Source organism: Symphalangus syndactylus, chromosome 10 (assembly GCF_028878055.3).
Source record: "Symphalangus syndactylus isolate Jambi chromosome 10, NHGRI_mSymSyn1-v2.1_pri, whole genome shotgun sequence".
Taxonomy (NCBI): Eukaryota; Metazoa; Chordata; class Mammalia; order Primates; family Hylobatidae; genus Symphalangus; species Symphalangus syndactylus.
In genome coordinates, this window is record NC_072432.2 from 50,185,001 (window position 1) to 50,200,320 (window position 15,320).

The 15,320-nt window shown below is 39.3% G+C and overlaps 1 protein-coding gene across 1 annotated transcript; it reads right to left on the reverse strand.

The window, feature by feature from the left end:
* Positions 1-8,548: 8,548 nt before the first annotated feature.
* Positions 8,549-9,060, reverse strand: LOC129491700 (large ribosomal subunit protein eL32-like). Its single transcript, XM_055296195.2, has one exon. It carries the CDS (start codon positions 9,006-9,008, stop codon positions 8,601-8,603), a length of 408 nt encoding a protein of 135 aa, XP_055152170.1. The 5' UTR covers positions 9,009-9,060; the 3' UTR covers positions 8,549-8,600.
* Between the last annotated feature and the right edge of the window lie 6,260 nt (positions 9,061-15,320).

Genomic DNA, 15,320 nt, shown 5'->3' on the forward strand with positions numbered 1-15,320 from the left:
ACCCATCTCCTCATCTCCTATTCTTTCTTCCATTCATTCTTTTGGAAACTATCTAGCAGTTTCTCTCTGGAGGGCTGCATTCTCTGCTCTCAGAATATATACTTCAAATGCTTCAAGTAGGGATAACACTGCCTCCATCTCCAGGGGTGGGCATGTGATTCAGTGCTGGCCAATCAAAGGCACGCATTCCCCTGACCATGTGATTTGTTCAGACTTGGGCTTGAAACATTGTCAGAGCCAGTGGGGAACGAGTGTTTTGCCAGGTCAGCAGGAAGAAGCGCAGATGTGTTCATTGTACGAGTTGGACCTGGGGGGATTTTGGAGCTGCTGGTAGCCATTTGGCAGCATATAATGCCTAAGGAAAAATCCGTGGCATATATTTGTTACTCTTTTTGGCCACTGAGCACCTTTGAACAACTTTCCTATGTTGATGAATTCCCCAATTTATGAGACCACCTTTGTCTGTAAAAGCTAGATTCTTACCTTTGAGTCTTTCTTACTCCAGTATATGTGTGTTCTAGGATTTGCTGTCAGACCCACTCTTGTCAGACTTTTAATCAGAAGCCAATGAGGTAAATAAGGACTTTATTCTCGGGAGGCAGTGGCAGCTTTATCCCATTTCTAGCAGCACAAATAGCAGTGATTCTAGCAGGAGCATCCAGTGCCTGGAACTAGAACTGTTGGGACTAGTTATACTGGCAATGGTATCTCCAGTGAGTTGGTTTTTAACCTGATTTGCAGTTGAGTTACTGGATACAAGTTCCCAAATTTCATTCTGAAATCTTTGCAAAGGTAGTGTGAGCTAGCTAAAATATTTTAGTAAATTTAGTTTTCTGCTTAAACTATCTATAGTTGGTTTCTGTTGTTTGCATTTAGGAACAATAAGTAACAGAATCAAAGCAGAGAAGAGCAGATTCAGGAGATGGAAAGAGACCAGGTCCTAGAGATGTCTTATAAAGGGTTCTCAGATCCAGCCACATCTGAAGCCAGAACCCCTTGCTTCTTCATTTATATGAAGTGATGAATTCTCATTTTCTTCAAGCCAATTTGAGTTGGATTTTTGAAGCTTGCCTTCAAATACAGATACTCCTCCACTTACAAGGGGGTTATATCTTGATAACCCCCTTGTAAGTGGGAAATATTGTAAGTAAAGTTCAACTTATGGTATTTTTCACTTAAAATGGGTTTATCCAGAGGTAACCACATCATAAGTTGAGGAGTGTACTGAAGGCATATGGTTTTGGCACCATTGTAAAGTAGAAAAATCTAAGTCGAACCCTCATAAATTGGAGACCATCTGTAATCTCAATTGTTGTCACCCTTGTCTTATCTATTATTATGTCCTGTATATGTTTTTTAATTATTTTGACATAAAAGTTAAAATGAATAATACATTTTTAAAAACCCATTTAATTCTCTCAGAGGCTATTTATTTCTGTGATCCAAGACGTTGTTGTTGTTGCTTTTTTTTAAACAGGCCAGGCATCTGTTTAATGTTTAATATCAGATGAAGCCAGAAAACAATTTGACAGTATTAATTTCATTTTTATCCTTGCAAAATTTTTTATTGTTTTAGCTTTTTAAAAAATTTAGCATATTTAATTGTGGAAAGTGAAATTAAATGTATGATTTCTCTAATTGATTTCTAAAGTTTTATTAACTCATAAAACAAGCTAGATACTAATTATTTATGTTTAAGCTTTAAACTTCACATGGTTGCATACACTTTTTGTAATAATCCGCCTGCATTGTATTATAGAAATAGAAATTACACATTCAGTCAAATGGATGTTTTCCTTCTAGTGGAAATGTTTCTAGAGTACATATTGTAATTTACTAAAATGTTTGACATCAAATTCCTTTTTCTGTCATCGTAATTTCTGGCACATGCATTTCACATAAATGTTGGTCAGAGGATGTTTCTAGCACCCCTCCCATCCCAAAAGTTGTTGCTTCTCAATGTTTGTGAAACAAAATTATATGCCTTTTTCAGAGCTGGGTCCTATGGGCTAGTGAGTTTACTCACTGGCATGTGATTTGGACTTTCATCAAACCAGCTAACCAAGATGAAAATGTCAGCTTATTTGAATGAACACATCTGTGTTACTTAAAAAAAAAAAAAAAAAGCATGTTGGCATAACATACACAAACACGATATTGGATTTATTTTTATTCTTTGGACTTAAAAATGTGGTTGATTCTTATCATTACAAAAGGAAAGATGAATATTTTTAAAAAGAGTGAAATTACAGAAACATTCAAAAGGAAAAAAGTATCCAGAATATTACTATCAGACATAACCATTGTTATTTTGGAATATTATCTTTAAATCTTTTAACTGGACATATATTTTAATATTCCTTTTCATTTTCGAGATAATTATGTCCACATAGTTTTATATAATGCTTTTTAATTAACTTCATAATAAAATAGTTGTAAAGCATTAATTTTGCATCATCTGCAATTTGGATGAAATTATCCCATTGCATAACATTGTTACTTTGTTTGTGAATATGAGAATTTATAAAATTATGGAATTATAATTTTAATTTTATAATCATTATAGGTCTAGAATAAAGTCTTAATTTTTGTAATCAAATTATATGTTGGCTTAAAATACATTATAATTTCATTTAATTTTCCAGATTACCATGAGTGGTATATAAAAATGGTACCATTACCTTTATATGTGGGTAGGGAGTTGGCAGGGGGTGGTGCCCGTATGATAGAATACACACTACACAGTCAAGAGACTTGAGTGTCTAAAGCCTGGCTCCCTTCAAAAGCAATGAACTCTGTGATCTTGGCCAAGTGACCCTGAATTTTAATTTCTTTAGCTGACGGTTAGGGGATGAAATTGGATCAGGGCTTCCCAAGCTATAGTCTGTGGATCAGTGTTCATTTTAGACAAAGTTCTATCCAGTCTGTGATAAAAGGGAAAACAAGTCAGTAAGTTTATCAGATAACAAAACTTATTTAAATATATTTTTCTCTCTTTTTCACCCCCTAAGGTTATAGCCTTCTCAGGAACCTTAGATGATGACCCCTTCTGACTCTAAAATTCTGAAGCTATTCTGAAGTAAGGTCTTCGGGACTTGAGAAGTAAAATATCAACTTAGAGGGTCAGAAAGACAAAAAATAGAAAGAAAACATAAAATATGTCATGAAGGCAGAGAAAGAAGTTATTTGTGGTTTTTGAGCAATTTTGGATTTTTACTGTTATCTGGAGCTCCGTAAAGACAATAGAGGCAAGTTGACTGCAGTTATAGAATGCAACTTCCTGTTCTGCTGGTGAAACTTCAGCCTCAATTCCTGGCAGAAGTTAACATTTAACATGACCTTAGTTGGGCCTTCCAATTTTTCTCATGGTTAGATAGAGAGAGATTATTTAAATCAGCTTCACTAGTCTCATTTTACATTTTAATCTGATAAAACAGGGTGACCAGAAAGCCAGATCCGATGGAAGGAGGAAGGGGACATTTGCTTTTCCTTCTCATTTCCATTAGCTTTCTGTCCTTATATCTCGAGGGCACATAAAGCTAGGGAAATATGGGTTTTCTTACATAGCTGGTTTTAAAATACTGCTTTGCAACTCACTATGTGTAAAAACCAGTCAGTAGTGCATTGATAGATGACTCTTTAGTGAGTTTGGAAGTGAAATTATAGCTGTGAGGACATATTTGCAGGCAAATGCTGGGGTGTGTTTAAAAAGCTGTATGCCCAGGGTTCAAATCAGGGCTCTGGTGGCTGCATTTGGGTAGATGAGTCATTCGTCTGTCATGACCTCTGGAGTTATCCTCATTCAGACAGTTTTCAGATTCATTCACGTAGACATGATATGTGTATGTCTTGAGGATAATAATCAAGAGCTTCCCCCTTTATCATGAATTACAGAAAGGATTTATAAACCTTAAGTAGAGTTTGAAATATTTTTCCAGACCAAAATAATATATTTACTTTTATCTACAACATTATGTTTTCGTAGTCCAAATATTTCCAAATATTTCCCTCTAATTGCTTTTGTGCTGAATTCTTCACTTTGATTGATGTGATTCAATTCTATATGGAAGGCATAGCTCATTATTAAAGATCTGGAAATACTGATAAAATATAATTGATTCTCATTTTAAAGTTTCACGTTTTATTTGCTCATTCATTGGGAGTAACTTCCTATACAGCTTCTGTTTTTGCAGATGCGTAACATAAATAGGTTTCAATTTCCTAGTTTCTCTCTTTTTAAATGTGGGCGACAGAAGATGTGAATTTAATTCCTTCTGGTCCCTCATTCTGTCCAGGGTTTCCATTCATGTGGTTGTTCATAAGCATTATAGGCACAATTGGCTTCAGGGCGTAAATGTATTCCCTACTCAGCAACAGAAATGATTTTTCTCCGAACTGGGACTGTGAAATCGATGGCTCTGGTTAAATGACGTCTTTGTCTGAGTCTCGCTTTTTAATGTTTACCTCGGTTGCTTTTCCATTAACTGTAAGTTGCAGGGCACCTTTGCTCAAGGGCACTTTTGTTGAGGTAAACAAAGTTGGCAGGAGGGCACACAGAGAGAAGTGATATCAAAGAGAGTCACATGTCTGGTGCTCCAGCTGCTGTAACATTCAGGAGGCAAATTCCAAGAATGGGTCAATTTTATCAGTGTTTAAGAGAATAAAGAAATGTTAGAAGACTCCCAGAACCTGGTCCCAAATCTATTTTCAATCTGCTTTGTTCATGGCAAAGGGCATTCAAAAAACAGGCAAGACAAGCGGTGAAGCAATCAGCTATAAATAGTAGAGCGTCTGTTTGTTTGAAGACAGTGTGTTCTGTCAAGGACTGCGAATATTTGGGTTCTTGCAAAGAACTGTGTCTAATTCTACTCAAATTTGCAAGTATAGATGAGAAAATCAAAGAAAAAAGTGCCTAAGAGAACATAGCACATCATACTGGTGTTTAATGTTCTGTTTCATTTTGTTTTTTGTTCTAGTCACAGGGCGGAAAATTTCCACTTTGCCTAGATTGTCTGCTGTTGCAGGGCTGCACCACAAACTCCATTCACTTTATGGAGCATCTGCCACATGCCAGAAATGAAGGCATGAGCATCAGAAACACAAAAGAAACATTCCCACCCATAGCCTTGCAGAGCAGAAAGGCAAGAGAACTGACAATTCTAACTTACAATCCCACGTGCTGAGTGTTACAAAGAGGGTGATGTGGAAAGAAAGGTGAGGACTTAGGGTAACTAACTCATCCTGGTTTGTCTGGCAGTTTTCTGGTTTTAACACTGAAAGTCTTGTGTTCTGGGAACCCCCTTAGTCCCAAGCAAACCCAGACAGTTGGTTGTATTAGCGAGGTACTCAGTGGGAATTGCTGGAGGGAGTAATGGGATTGGGGAGGCAATAGGATGTTAGAAAATTTCTCAGAAAAGAAGAAATGTTTAAGCTGCATCTGAAAGGCTGAGGTAGAAAAAGATAGGTGTGCTAGGCAGAATAGTGGCTCCCGAAAATAAGCAGGGCCTAATCATTAGAGCCTGTGAATGTTATCTTATATGGCAAAAGGGATTTTGCAAGTGTGATTAAATTAAGATCTTGAGACAGAGTGTTCTAGATTATCTGGGTGGGCTTCTCTGTAACCATAAATGTTCTTATAAAAAGGAGATAGAAATCTGCTAACAGAGGAGCAGACAGTGGAAGAGGTGACAATGGAAGCTGGAAGTCAGAGTAATGCACAGGAAGGGGTCACCAGCCCTGGAATGCCCATGGTCTCCAGAAGCTAGGAAAGGCAAGGAAATAGATTCTCCCCAAGAGCATCCAGAAGGAGCTGGCCTTGCAACACGTTGACTTTAGCTGAGTGAAACTGATTTCTGGTTTCTGGCCTGTAGATGGTAAGAAAATAAGTGAGTTGTTGTTTTCTTGGTTTTTTTTTTTTTTTTTTTTGAGACAGAGTCTCCCTCTGTCGCCCAGGCTGGAGTGCAGTGGTGTGATCTCAGCTCACTGCAAGCTCCGCCTCCTGGGTTCACGCCATTCTCCTGCCTCAGCCTCCCGAGTAGCTGGGACTACAGGCGCCCGCCACCATGCCCTGCTGATTTCTTGTACTTTTAGTAGAGACAGGGTTTCACCGTGTTAGCCAGGATGGTCTCGATCTTCTGACCTCGTGATCCACCTGCCTCAGCCTCCCAAAGTGCTGGGATTACAGGCATGAGCCACAGCGCCCGGCCATAAGTGCTGTTTTAAGCCACTAAGCTTGCAGTGATTTGTGTCAGCAGCAACAGGAGATGAATACAGGAGGGAATGCAGGGAAGGGCAGTCTAGGCAGGGGGCTAGCATGACAAAACCTGTAAGAGGGCAAGGGATGTTCAGGATACCACAGGCAGTCAGTGTGTCTGCAGTGAAGCATGCATGGAAACACAGTAGGAGAGGAAGCTCCGGAAAAAGGCGGAGGCTGGGCTGTGAAAGAGTTCTTCCTCCATATTGAAGACAATGAAGACATACTCAATGCTTTAAAGCAGGGCCATAATGTGATTATATTTCATTTTGGAAAAGTCTTTTTGGTAATAAGATGGGAAAGTAGATAATTGTGAGGAGGAAGTAGATTCAAAGAAGCAGAGAAATCCACTTAGATTTGATTGATTGGAATGATTATATTGTCCAGGCAAGAAAAGATAGGACTCTTGATGGCCAACGGGGACGAAGAACAGGGGCAGTTTCTAGAGATTCTTAGGAGGTGGATTATACAGGACTTGGTGTCCACCAAGTGAGGCAAAGAAAAGGCTGAAATTTTCATTTGGGTGCTTTGGAGGATGGGGCTGTCAATGCAAAGATGGGAATACAGGAGAAGCAGTATGTATATAGGCTGTGGGTGGGAACGATGGGTTAGCTTTCAGGATTACAGAGGAATGAAATGCTTTCAAATGAGTGCATATTTGTTCCATTCAAAAATTGAATGCCACTGATAATCATTGGGCACCTCTCAAGATGTGAAATATTAAAATTACATTTTAAAAGCCTAAGTAACAGGCCAAACGTGATGGCTCACATCTGTAATCCCAGCACTTTGGAAAGCTGAGGTGGGAGGCTTCCTTGAGGCTAGGGAGTGTGAGCAAGACCCCATCGAAGTTATGGTATTACATCACAAAAATACTACTATTTCTGTACTTAAAAATACTAAAAACAGGTATTTTAGTCACCATTATTTCATTTTTGACTTCTGAAAACACACTTCTATTTCAAGGTTCTACTTAATTTTCCCTTTTCCTCCACTGGAATAAAAATATCCTGTATTATAGATATTTTTGTATTTATCTTATTTCTTCATTTAGGGAGATAAGCTTCTGAAAACCAGGACCACGTTACATTCAACTTTGTGTCCTCACAACCTAGTACAGGGTCTGCACATAGTTGTGTTTAATAAATATTTGTCGAATTCAACCATTTACTATTGTTCTTCCTCATAGTAGAGCTGACTTTACATTTCCCAATGCCTTATCATGTCTTTCTCATCACATCTAGTTGCTGAAGTCACTTGGATATAAAGGCATAAGGCACACCTTTGGTCATGATGAGAATAAAAATCCAGTTTGGTGACATGCCAAGGCTCCTTTATGAATTTTCCACTGTCAGGTTCTTTTCAAAGTGATAAAAATTTCCACACATTAAAGAAAAATTTGACGAAGAATTTTTCTTTCATCTCTTTAGGACTTTCCCCATGAACCACAGAAAAAAACTATAGCAGTAGATAAGATAATGCATAGCTTTCCTTAAAGATGATTTATAAGTACAGGGTGGAGTGGTTCGGTAAGTAGTTCTTTCATACAAGTGTCAATAAAGAATGTGTCTTTTTGCTTGGGGCTGTTAGAGGTAGAACTGATGGTTGAAGTATTGCAGAAGGTGCCCTTTTTGGAAATAGGTTCTTGTTTTTTGTTTTGAGACGGGAGTTTTGCTCTTCTTGCCCAGGCTGGAGTGCAATGGCACGATTTTGGCTCACTGCAACCTCCACCTCCAGGGTCCAAGCAATTCTCCTGCCTTAGCCTCCCAAGTAGCTGAGATTACAGGCATACCCACCACGCCTGGCTAATTTTGTATTTTTAGTAGAGACAGAGTTTCTCCATGATGGTCAGGCTGGTCTCAAACTCCCGAACTCAGGTGATCCACCCGCCTCAGCATCCCAAGTGCTGGGATTACAGGCGTGAGCCACCGCACCCGGCATGGAAATAGAGTCTTTACCCAGAGGTAATCAATGTAAAATGAGGTCACTAGGAATGGCCCTAATCTAATATGACTAGTGTGTTTGTAAAAAGGAGAAATTTGGACACAGAGCCTGATGCACAGAGGGAAGATGGTCTGTGAACTTGGAGGATGGGAATGATGCACCTCTAAGCCAAGGGGCACCAAACATTGCCAGAGAACCACTGGAGTCTAGGAAAAGCCAGGGGAAGATGCTTCCTCTGCAGGTTTCTGAGGGAGTATGACGCCGCCGACTCTTGAGTTTGGACTTCTAGCCTCCAGAATTGAGAGATATTTCTTTTTTCTTTCTTTCTTTTTTTTTTTTTGAAGGAAGATGCCAGTTGGCAGTTTTTACATTTATTTAAACAGAAAATGTGCACACAAGCTGTCTACTCATTTTCTTCGCTGCGCAGCCTGGCATTGGGGTTGGTGACTCTGATGGCCAGTTGGGCAGCTCTTTTCACAATGGCTTTGCGGTTCTTGGAGGAAACATTGTGAGCGATCTTGGCACAGTAAGATTTGTTGCACATCAGCAGCACTTCCAGCTCCTTGACGTTGTGGACCAGGAACTTCCGGAAGCCACTGGGCAGCATGTGCTTTGTTTTTTTGTTGCTTCCATAACCAATGTTGGGCATCAAGATCTGGCCCTTGAATCTTCTACGAACCCTGTTGTCAGTGCCTCTGGGTTTCCGCCAGTTACGCTTAATGTTGACATATCGGTCTGACTGGTGCCGGATGAACTTCTTGGTTCTCTTTTTGACGATCTTGGGCTTCACGAGGGGTCTGAGGGCGGCCATGATGCCGAGGAGGAGATGGCTGCCACCTTCGTAGGCAGCGCCGAGGAAGAGTGAGACAGATATTTCTGTTGTTTAGTCGTTATCCAATTTGTGGCACTTTTGGTGACAGCTGTAGCACACTCATATGGGGGATCACAGACTGTATACCAGCACTCATCCTACCACGTTTTTTTTTTTTTTGAATTGAAATATTTTAGAATAAAAGCATATGTTGACAGTTCCAAATTCAAAGAAAGTTAGCAAAGTTTAAATATTTCTGTTTAGGACAGGAAAAGAATCAGTTTGGCTGTTAAACAAATAAACATTGAAAAATAGTGAAAATTTTTGCTAAACAGAACTGGCAATCATGCCAGTAGAGCCTATCATTGCTCTATTCATACCTGGGGGAAATTTTCTAGATATGACTGGCAGCCATGAGATGCCATCACAGAATAGAGATGGGATTTTATTTTTTATGTAAGATGCAGAGACTGGCAATCTTAATAATCACTTAAACTAAGATTACTTATGGCCATTTGTATAAAAAGTACTATATTTCCATTTCACTATACACCTTACATTTGCAGCTAGTTGTCTAATATGTCTTTCCTGCAATTTTGAAGGTGTCAAGATATTAAGGACCGTGTGCAACTTGTTCCTGGCTGTATCCCTGTGCCAGTGGGTGTCCCAGGCATCAGTGGTTGTGAGAGGAAGGAACAGAGGCAAAGAGGATGGGAGAGGGCAGAAGAGAAGAATCAAATTTGGTTTTATTCTTCATTTAAAATCTTCACATTTTTCCATCACAATATATGGCAGTATTTCAATCTAATTCTTTTTAAAAATAATATTGTGCCATATTTAAAAGTTCGTTTTTATTTTTTCTGAAGTAAAGATATTTTTATTTTCTCAGAATGAGATTAAGAGCCTATGAGAATATTAGTTATGTATAATATTACATTTTCTATTTTATTTTTTGAGCATTATGTTTTAATCTCTATTCTCTCTCGGCAACTACCTTGTAAATGTCCTCACAAGGGAGATGTTATAGATGAATAATTGTGAGAAAAAATAATTGTAAACAAATCCCTGTGGGTCTATAGGCACTTTGTCATATTAAAGGAAAAGGGCACAGGGATATATTTCAATTTGAGAATCAGGTTACCCGTTTGCATTCTGCCACCAACATGCTTTGACACCGAATAAAGCTCTTAAGCACAGTTTTATTCTTTGGAATAAAAACTTCTCAACAAACATTTTGCATCGATTACTTGATAACCATCTTTAAATGTTATGAACATCTGGGAATACAAAATTCTGTCTGATTGCAAAGTGCCATATTGCTTGTGTTTCTGTATAAAACTCACTCAGGAGATTGTTTCATCTTGGCATTTAAAAAATAAAGCCAGCATCAGCATTCTCCAAAAGGACCAGGCACAGTGGCTGGTCCTTCCCGGCATTTTGGAAGAATGAGGCAGGCAGCTCACTTGAGCCCAGGAGTTCAAGACCGGCCTGGGAAACATGGCAAACCTTGTCTCAACAAAAAATACAAGAATTAGCTGCTGTGGTGGTATGCACCTGTAGTCCCAGCTACTTGGGAGGCTGAGGCTGGAGAACCACCTGAGTCCAGGAGGTCAAGGCTGCAATGAGCCAAAATGTAGACCTTTAAAATGATGACTTTCCCCTTTGAATCAGTCTGTAGGGAAGACTATGCATTCATTTAAATTAGGCTAATAGTGTTTAAAACATGGCTGAAACTTCTCTTTTCAATTGCAGTCAAAGCTGTTTCTCATTCTTTGAATATCGTCTTTGATGGCAAGTTTTTATACTCATAATATTTAAATTAAATATTTAATTTGATATAAAAATGGCTAAAATGCCAGGCATGGTGGCTTATGCCTGTAATCCCAGTACTTTGGGAGGCCAAGGCCAGAGGATCACTTGAGGCCAGGAGTTCAAGGCCAGGCTGGCCAACATGGTGAAACCCCATCTCTACTGAAAATACAAAAATTAGCTGAGCATGGTGGTGCATGCTTGCAATCTCAGCTACTTGGGAGGCTGAGGCATGAGAATCGCTTGAACACGGGAGACAGAGGTTGCAGTGAGCTGAGAAGGTGCCACTGCACTCCAGTCTAGGCAACAGCATGCGACTCTGTCTCCAAAGAAAAAAAAGGCTAAAAGTCACTGTAACCAAATATAACTAATGAGGTATCACTATAAAATGGCACTTTCTGGTATGCTTATATAATAGCTCTGAATGTTACTTCCAAAAGTTGTTTCAGAAACAATTAGGCAGGGTCAGCATATTGTGATTAAAGGTAAAATCACCCATGGTTATCCTCTGGAAATAAAACATTTACCTGCACTTCTATATTATGATGTATTAGTAAAATAAAATCTTATTGCTATATGGTTATACCTCTTGTTCATGACAGATGATGTGAAACTCAGGAACAAAATGAGAAAAATGTGTTCTAGTGAAAATTCTAAGAGTGCTCTTCATCTCCAGGCCTGCAACATACAGTAAATAAATTCCCTTCTTTTCCTATGAACAGAAGAGGTGGTTTGGGATAAGCACAATGAGAGCCTTAGAAAAGCAGGCATATGTGTGTGCGTGTTTCTTCCTTTGAGGTTGAGGTGAGTTCACAAGAGAAAACATGCCTCATGCCATTGATACTGTAGTCTCTAGCTCTAGGGTTGCCCTGGGAATTCCATAGACTTCAAAATGCTCAAGGCATCTGGGGGACTGATTGTTTTGCACACTGGTGGTCAGCAGTCTGCTCTCGTAGACTGGAAAATGGACTGAGTGCTCGTTTCCATGCCTGGCTAGCAATAGCACCACTTGCATTCCTGCCCTGTGGGAAAGCGTCTGTGAGTACCTCATAGCCTACAGGCCTAGTGCAATGCAGCAGTTGCATCTGATCACGTACCCTCACTGAAGCTGTCGTGTGTGGTCCAGTCTCAGTTCGGTGTTCTGTCCAAGGAGCACAGTTCTTAACCAAACATATTCGAAAAGTTAATCAATTTGTTCATTGTATAATTTGAAATGCATTAAAGTGAATACTTATGGCCCTTCTGGAATACTTCTGGGATCCCTGTTCTTTCACACCTTATACTCTTTGACACGTAATTATAGATTCTCATTTGCCAACTGCAATTCCCCCTCTCTTGCTAGGCCCTTCCATTCCTCTTGGCTCTCGGCTTCTGCAGTATTCTGCTTGTTCTCCAATTCTGCTTCCCAAAAGATTAGAAAAGGGTTTTGCAGAGATAAGCTGACTTTTGAGAAAGTGAATAGAAATTGGCCTGATAAACTGGAAGTCAACGGACATACCAATAATTGTTACTGTGTTTAGTTTGTAATTTTAGCTTACAAATTCTAGTGTCCGTGCTGAGTTCCCACTGTGACTCGATATGTTCTTTCCATTTCCTACAATGTCCTAGCTACCCCATCCTCACAGTATTTTTGGCTGTGATTGTCGTTTATATGATATCTTTTTAATTCTCTTGCATCTCTGACCTCTCTCTATTTCACTGCATTGTCGACTTCTTGCCTCATAATTTAGTTTGTCTCCTCAGATTCAAGCCACATGTCCTCTGCCTTGTCTTGCATTGTCTGATTGCAGGGGTAGGGACAAAAGCGAAAGATAAGACAAGGACAGAGGAGAGGCAGGGACACAATAAAGGAAGATGCCTCAATTTAGGCTGGAGAGAGTCTGCATGCAAGGCAGGCAGGTGTCGATGCAGAGATCAGGAGGCGAGGATGGAAGATTTGCCTCTAGGGAAGATACTCTAAGAGCTCTGCTGCGGTTTTCCAGAGCAGTTTTAAAAAAAGGATCCTAAAACTGACTTGAAGAATGGATGCATCATTGAAATAATCACATAGCCTTTCAAGGATTCTACTTTGAAGGTGTCAACACCATTGAAAGCTAGACATTTTGCTGTATTTAAGAGAAGAATCACTTCTGTGACTTTATAGCCATATCTCCTACATCTGTGCTATTGTTCTTCATATCTGAAATAGAGGTTGACAGTCATCACTAATGATGCAGATGGAGCTTTGTTTTTTTAAATAAGTAGTATACCTGAGGCCAGGCATGGTGGTTCATGCCTGTAATCCCAGCACCTTGGGAGGCCAAGGCAGGTGGATCACTTGAGGCCAGGAGTTCGAGACCAGCCTGGCCAGCATGGCAAAACCCTGTCCCTACTAAAAATACAAAAATTAGCCGAGTGTGGTGGCATGCTCCTCTAGTCCCAGCTACTCAGGAGGCTGAGGCAGGAGAATTGCTTGAACCCAGGAGGCAGAGGTTGCAGTGAGCCGAGATCACACCAGTGCACTCCAGCCTGAGGGGGTGACAACAAGACTCTGTCTCAAAAAAAAAAAAACAAAAACAAAAACAAACGACAACAACAACAAAAAAAAACTGTATACCTGAAAGATTAGATAAGGAGCCAAGGCACTAACACATTTCCAAAATATATTATTTTCTCTGGTAACTGTCTAGGGAACTTAAATTCTCTAGACTTTACTTTTTCATGCAGGCTATTAAGGGTCCTAGTTTCGTGCCCTAGTGAAAAAATTTGGGGGTCCTTCAGCAAGAATCAAGAGGCTAAAATTAAGGCAACAAAAGAGCTTTCATATGGACAGTTCTCAGGAACCTGAAAAAGCAAGCCCTCACCTCATCTCTTCAGCCCTGTCTCTCACTGTTTCTCAGAAAAATCATCTCATTTTTTGGTCTTTACTTTCACATCTGAAGCAAATATCTTTTGACCTCCTTTTACCCACTCAAATCTCTCCATACTTTAAGGTCCAGATCAAGTCTAAACTCTCCCAAGACTCATGTTGACTGCTCCAGTTCACATGAATAGGTTCTCTGAACTCCTATGGAAGATTTTGATTTTTTCATCAATTCTACTCATCCTAGAGTTGTGCCATGGGTTTCAGTTTTGTCTTGGTAATCAACCATATGACAGCGATTTCTGAGGAATGGGATTATTGTGCACCTTTTGTATTCTCTGTCCATTTAAACCTACTCAACACATGATATAATGAGTCTTCAATCAATACTAGCCAACTATAGTTAATCAACAAATAAATACCATCCCAGAGCCCAAGATAAAAGAATGTTCTTTGTTAATAAGGAGTTGAAGAGGGTCAAAGTCTTGGGAGAGCTGTTCAAGATCTGAGCTAGGAAAAGCTAAATATTTTGTGGAATTAATGTAAGGCATACCTCAGACAGGAAACATAAACCACAGTTATTTTTTAGAAAGATTTCTTCCACATAAGCTCCATGTTGAGAAATTGTTGCACCTAATTATTGGTTAACCTGCTTTTCAACAAGAAAACAAATTCGATACCTGCAGAGAATCAATCATGAAAGATTTTACCTCATGAGATTTGGGAGTTTCAGCAAGCTCATTTTGTGAAGTTCATTTTCCTCATGAGGAAAACAAAGAGAATCCCTTGGTTCAACAACCTGGTCTCTTCACTGCATGCACAAAGTGTAAATGTGGGAAGACATAGTACATCAGGCAGAACTGGAAGGTGAAAAGACTAGGAGAAGCTCTGCAAATTTCTAATTTGACCCAATTTTTCTTACACAGTGATAACTGCTGCCCAGATTTAAGATTCAACTAAACCTCAAGCTGTTAAGACATTAGATTTACTCATAAAAATGATCGAATGGAATATTTATCAGCTTAATGGGTATTGTGTGAAGTTAAACAAACAGACAAAGATCTAGAATGCAACAGTCATCAATACAGGGCAAGGAGACAAAAATAAGGTTTAATTAAGACCAAAATTAAGACTGTATAGTATGCACGAACAAAATGTTGAAAGTGTTTTATGAATCATTGGCTTAAACATATCTGCATGGAAGAGCTGGGAAAAAGGGTTTCTCTTCTTTCTATTTCTTTAAAGGGGAGCCTCTGAGACACAGGGATCATTTTTGTTTTGGTAGGTGGAGTTCACTAACCAAAATGACAACAGACTCTGGGAAATGGGCACTTACTCCATGGCATCTGTTCAAACCTCCTAAAACCAGGCATGTTTTCCTGTCTGATGTATAAGCCACCCAGGCACAAATTAAAAGCAGATGCTTCATGGTTTTTTGAGGATATTTATAGCTCAGAGTCTATACTTTCTGGTAATCTCTATACAGCAGAACATTCTGAAGAGATAGTGAACATTTTGCTATAATGAATACCCGATTCTAGTAGATTTCAATTTCTCTGTTTTGGAATTATTCTACATATCTTCTTTCCTCAGCGGGAAACAGTATCTTTGCGAAAGGAACTTGAGGTATTTTCCATACTACATAGGCCCTAATTACACAA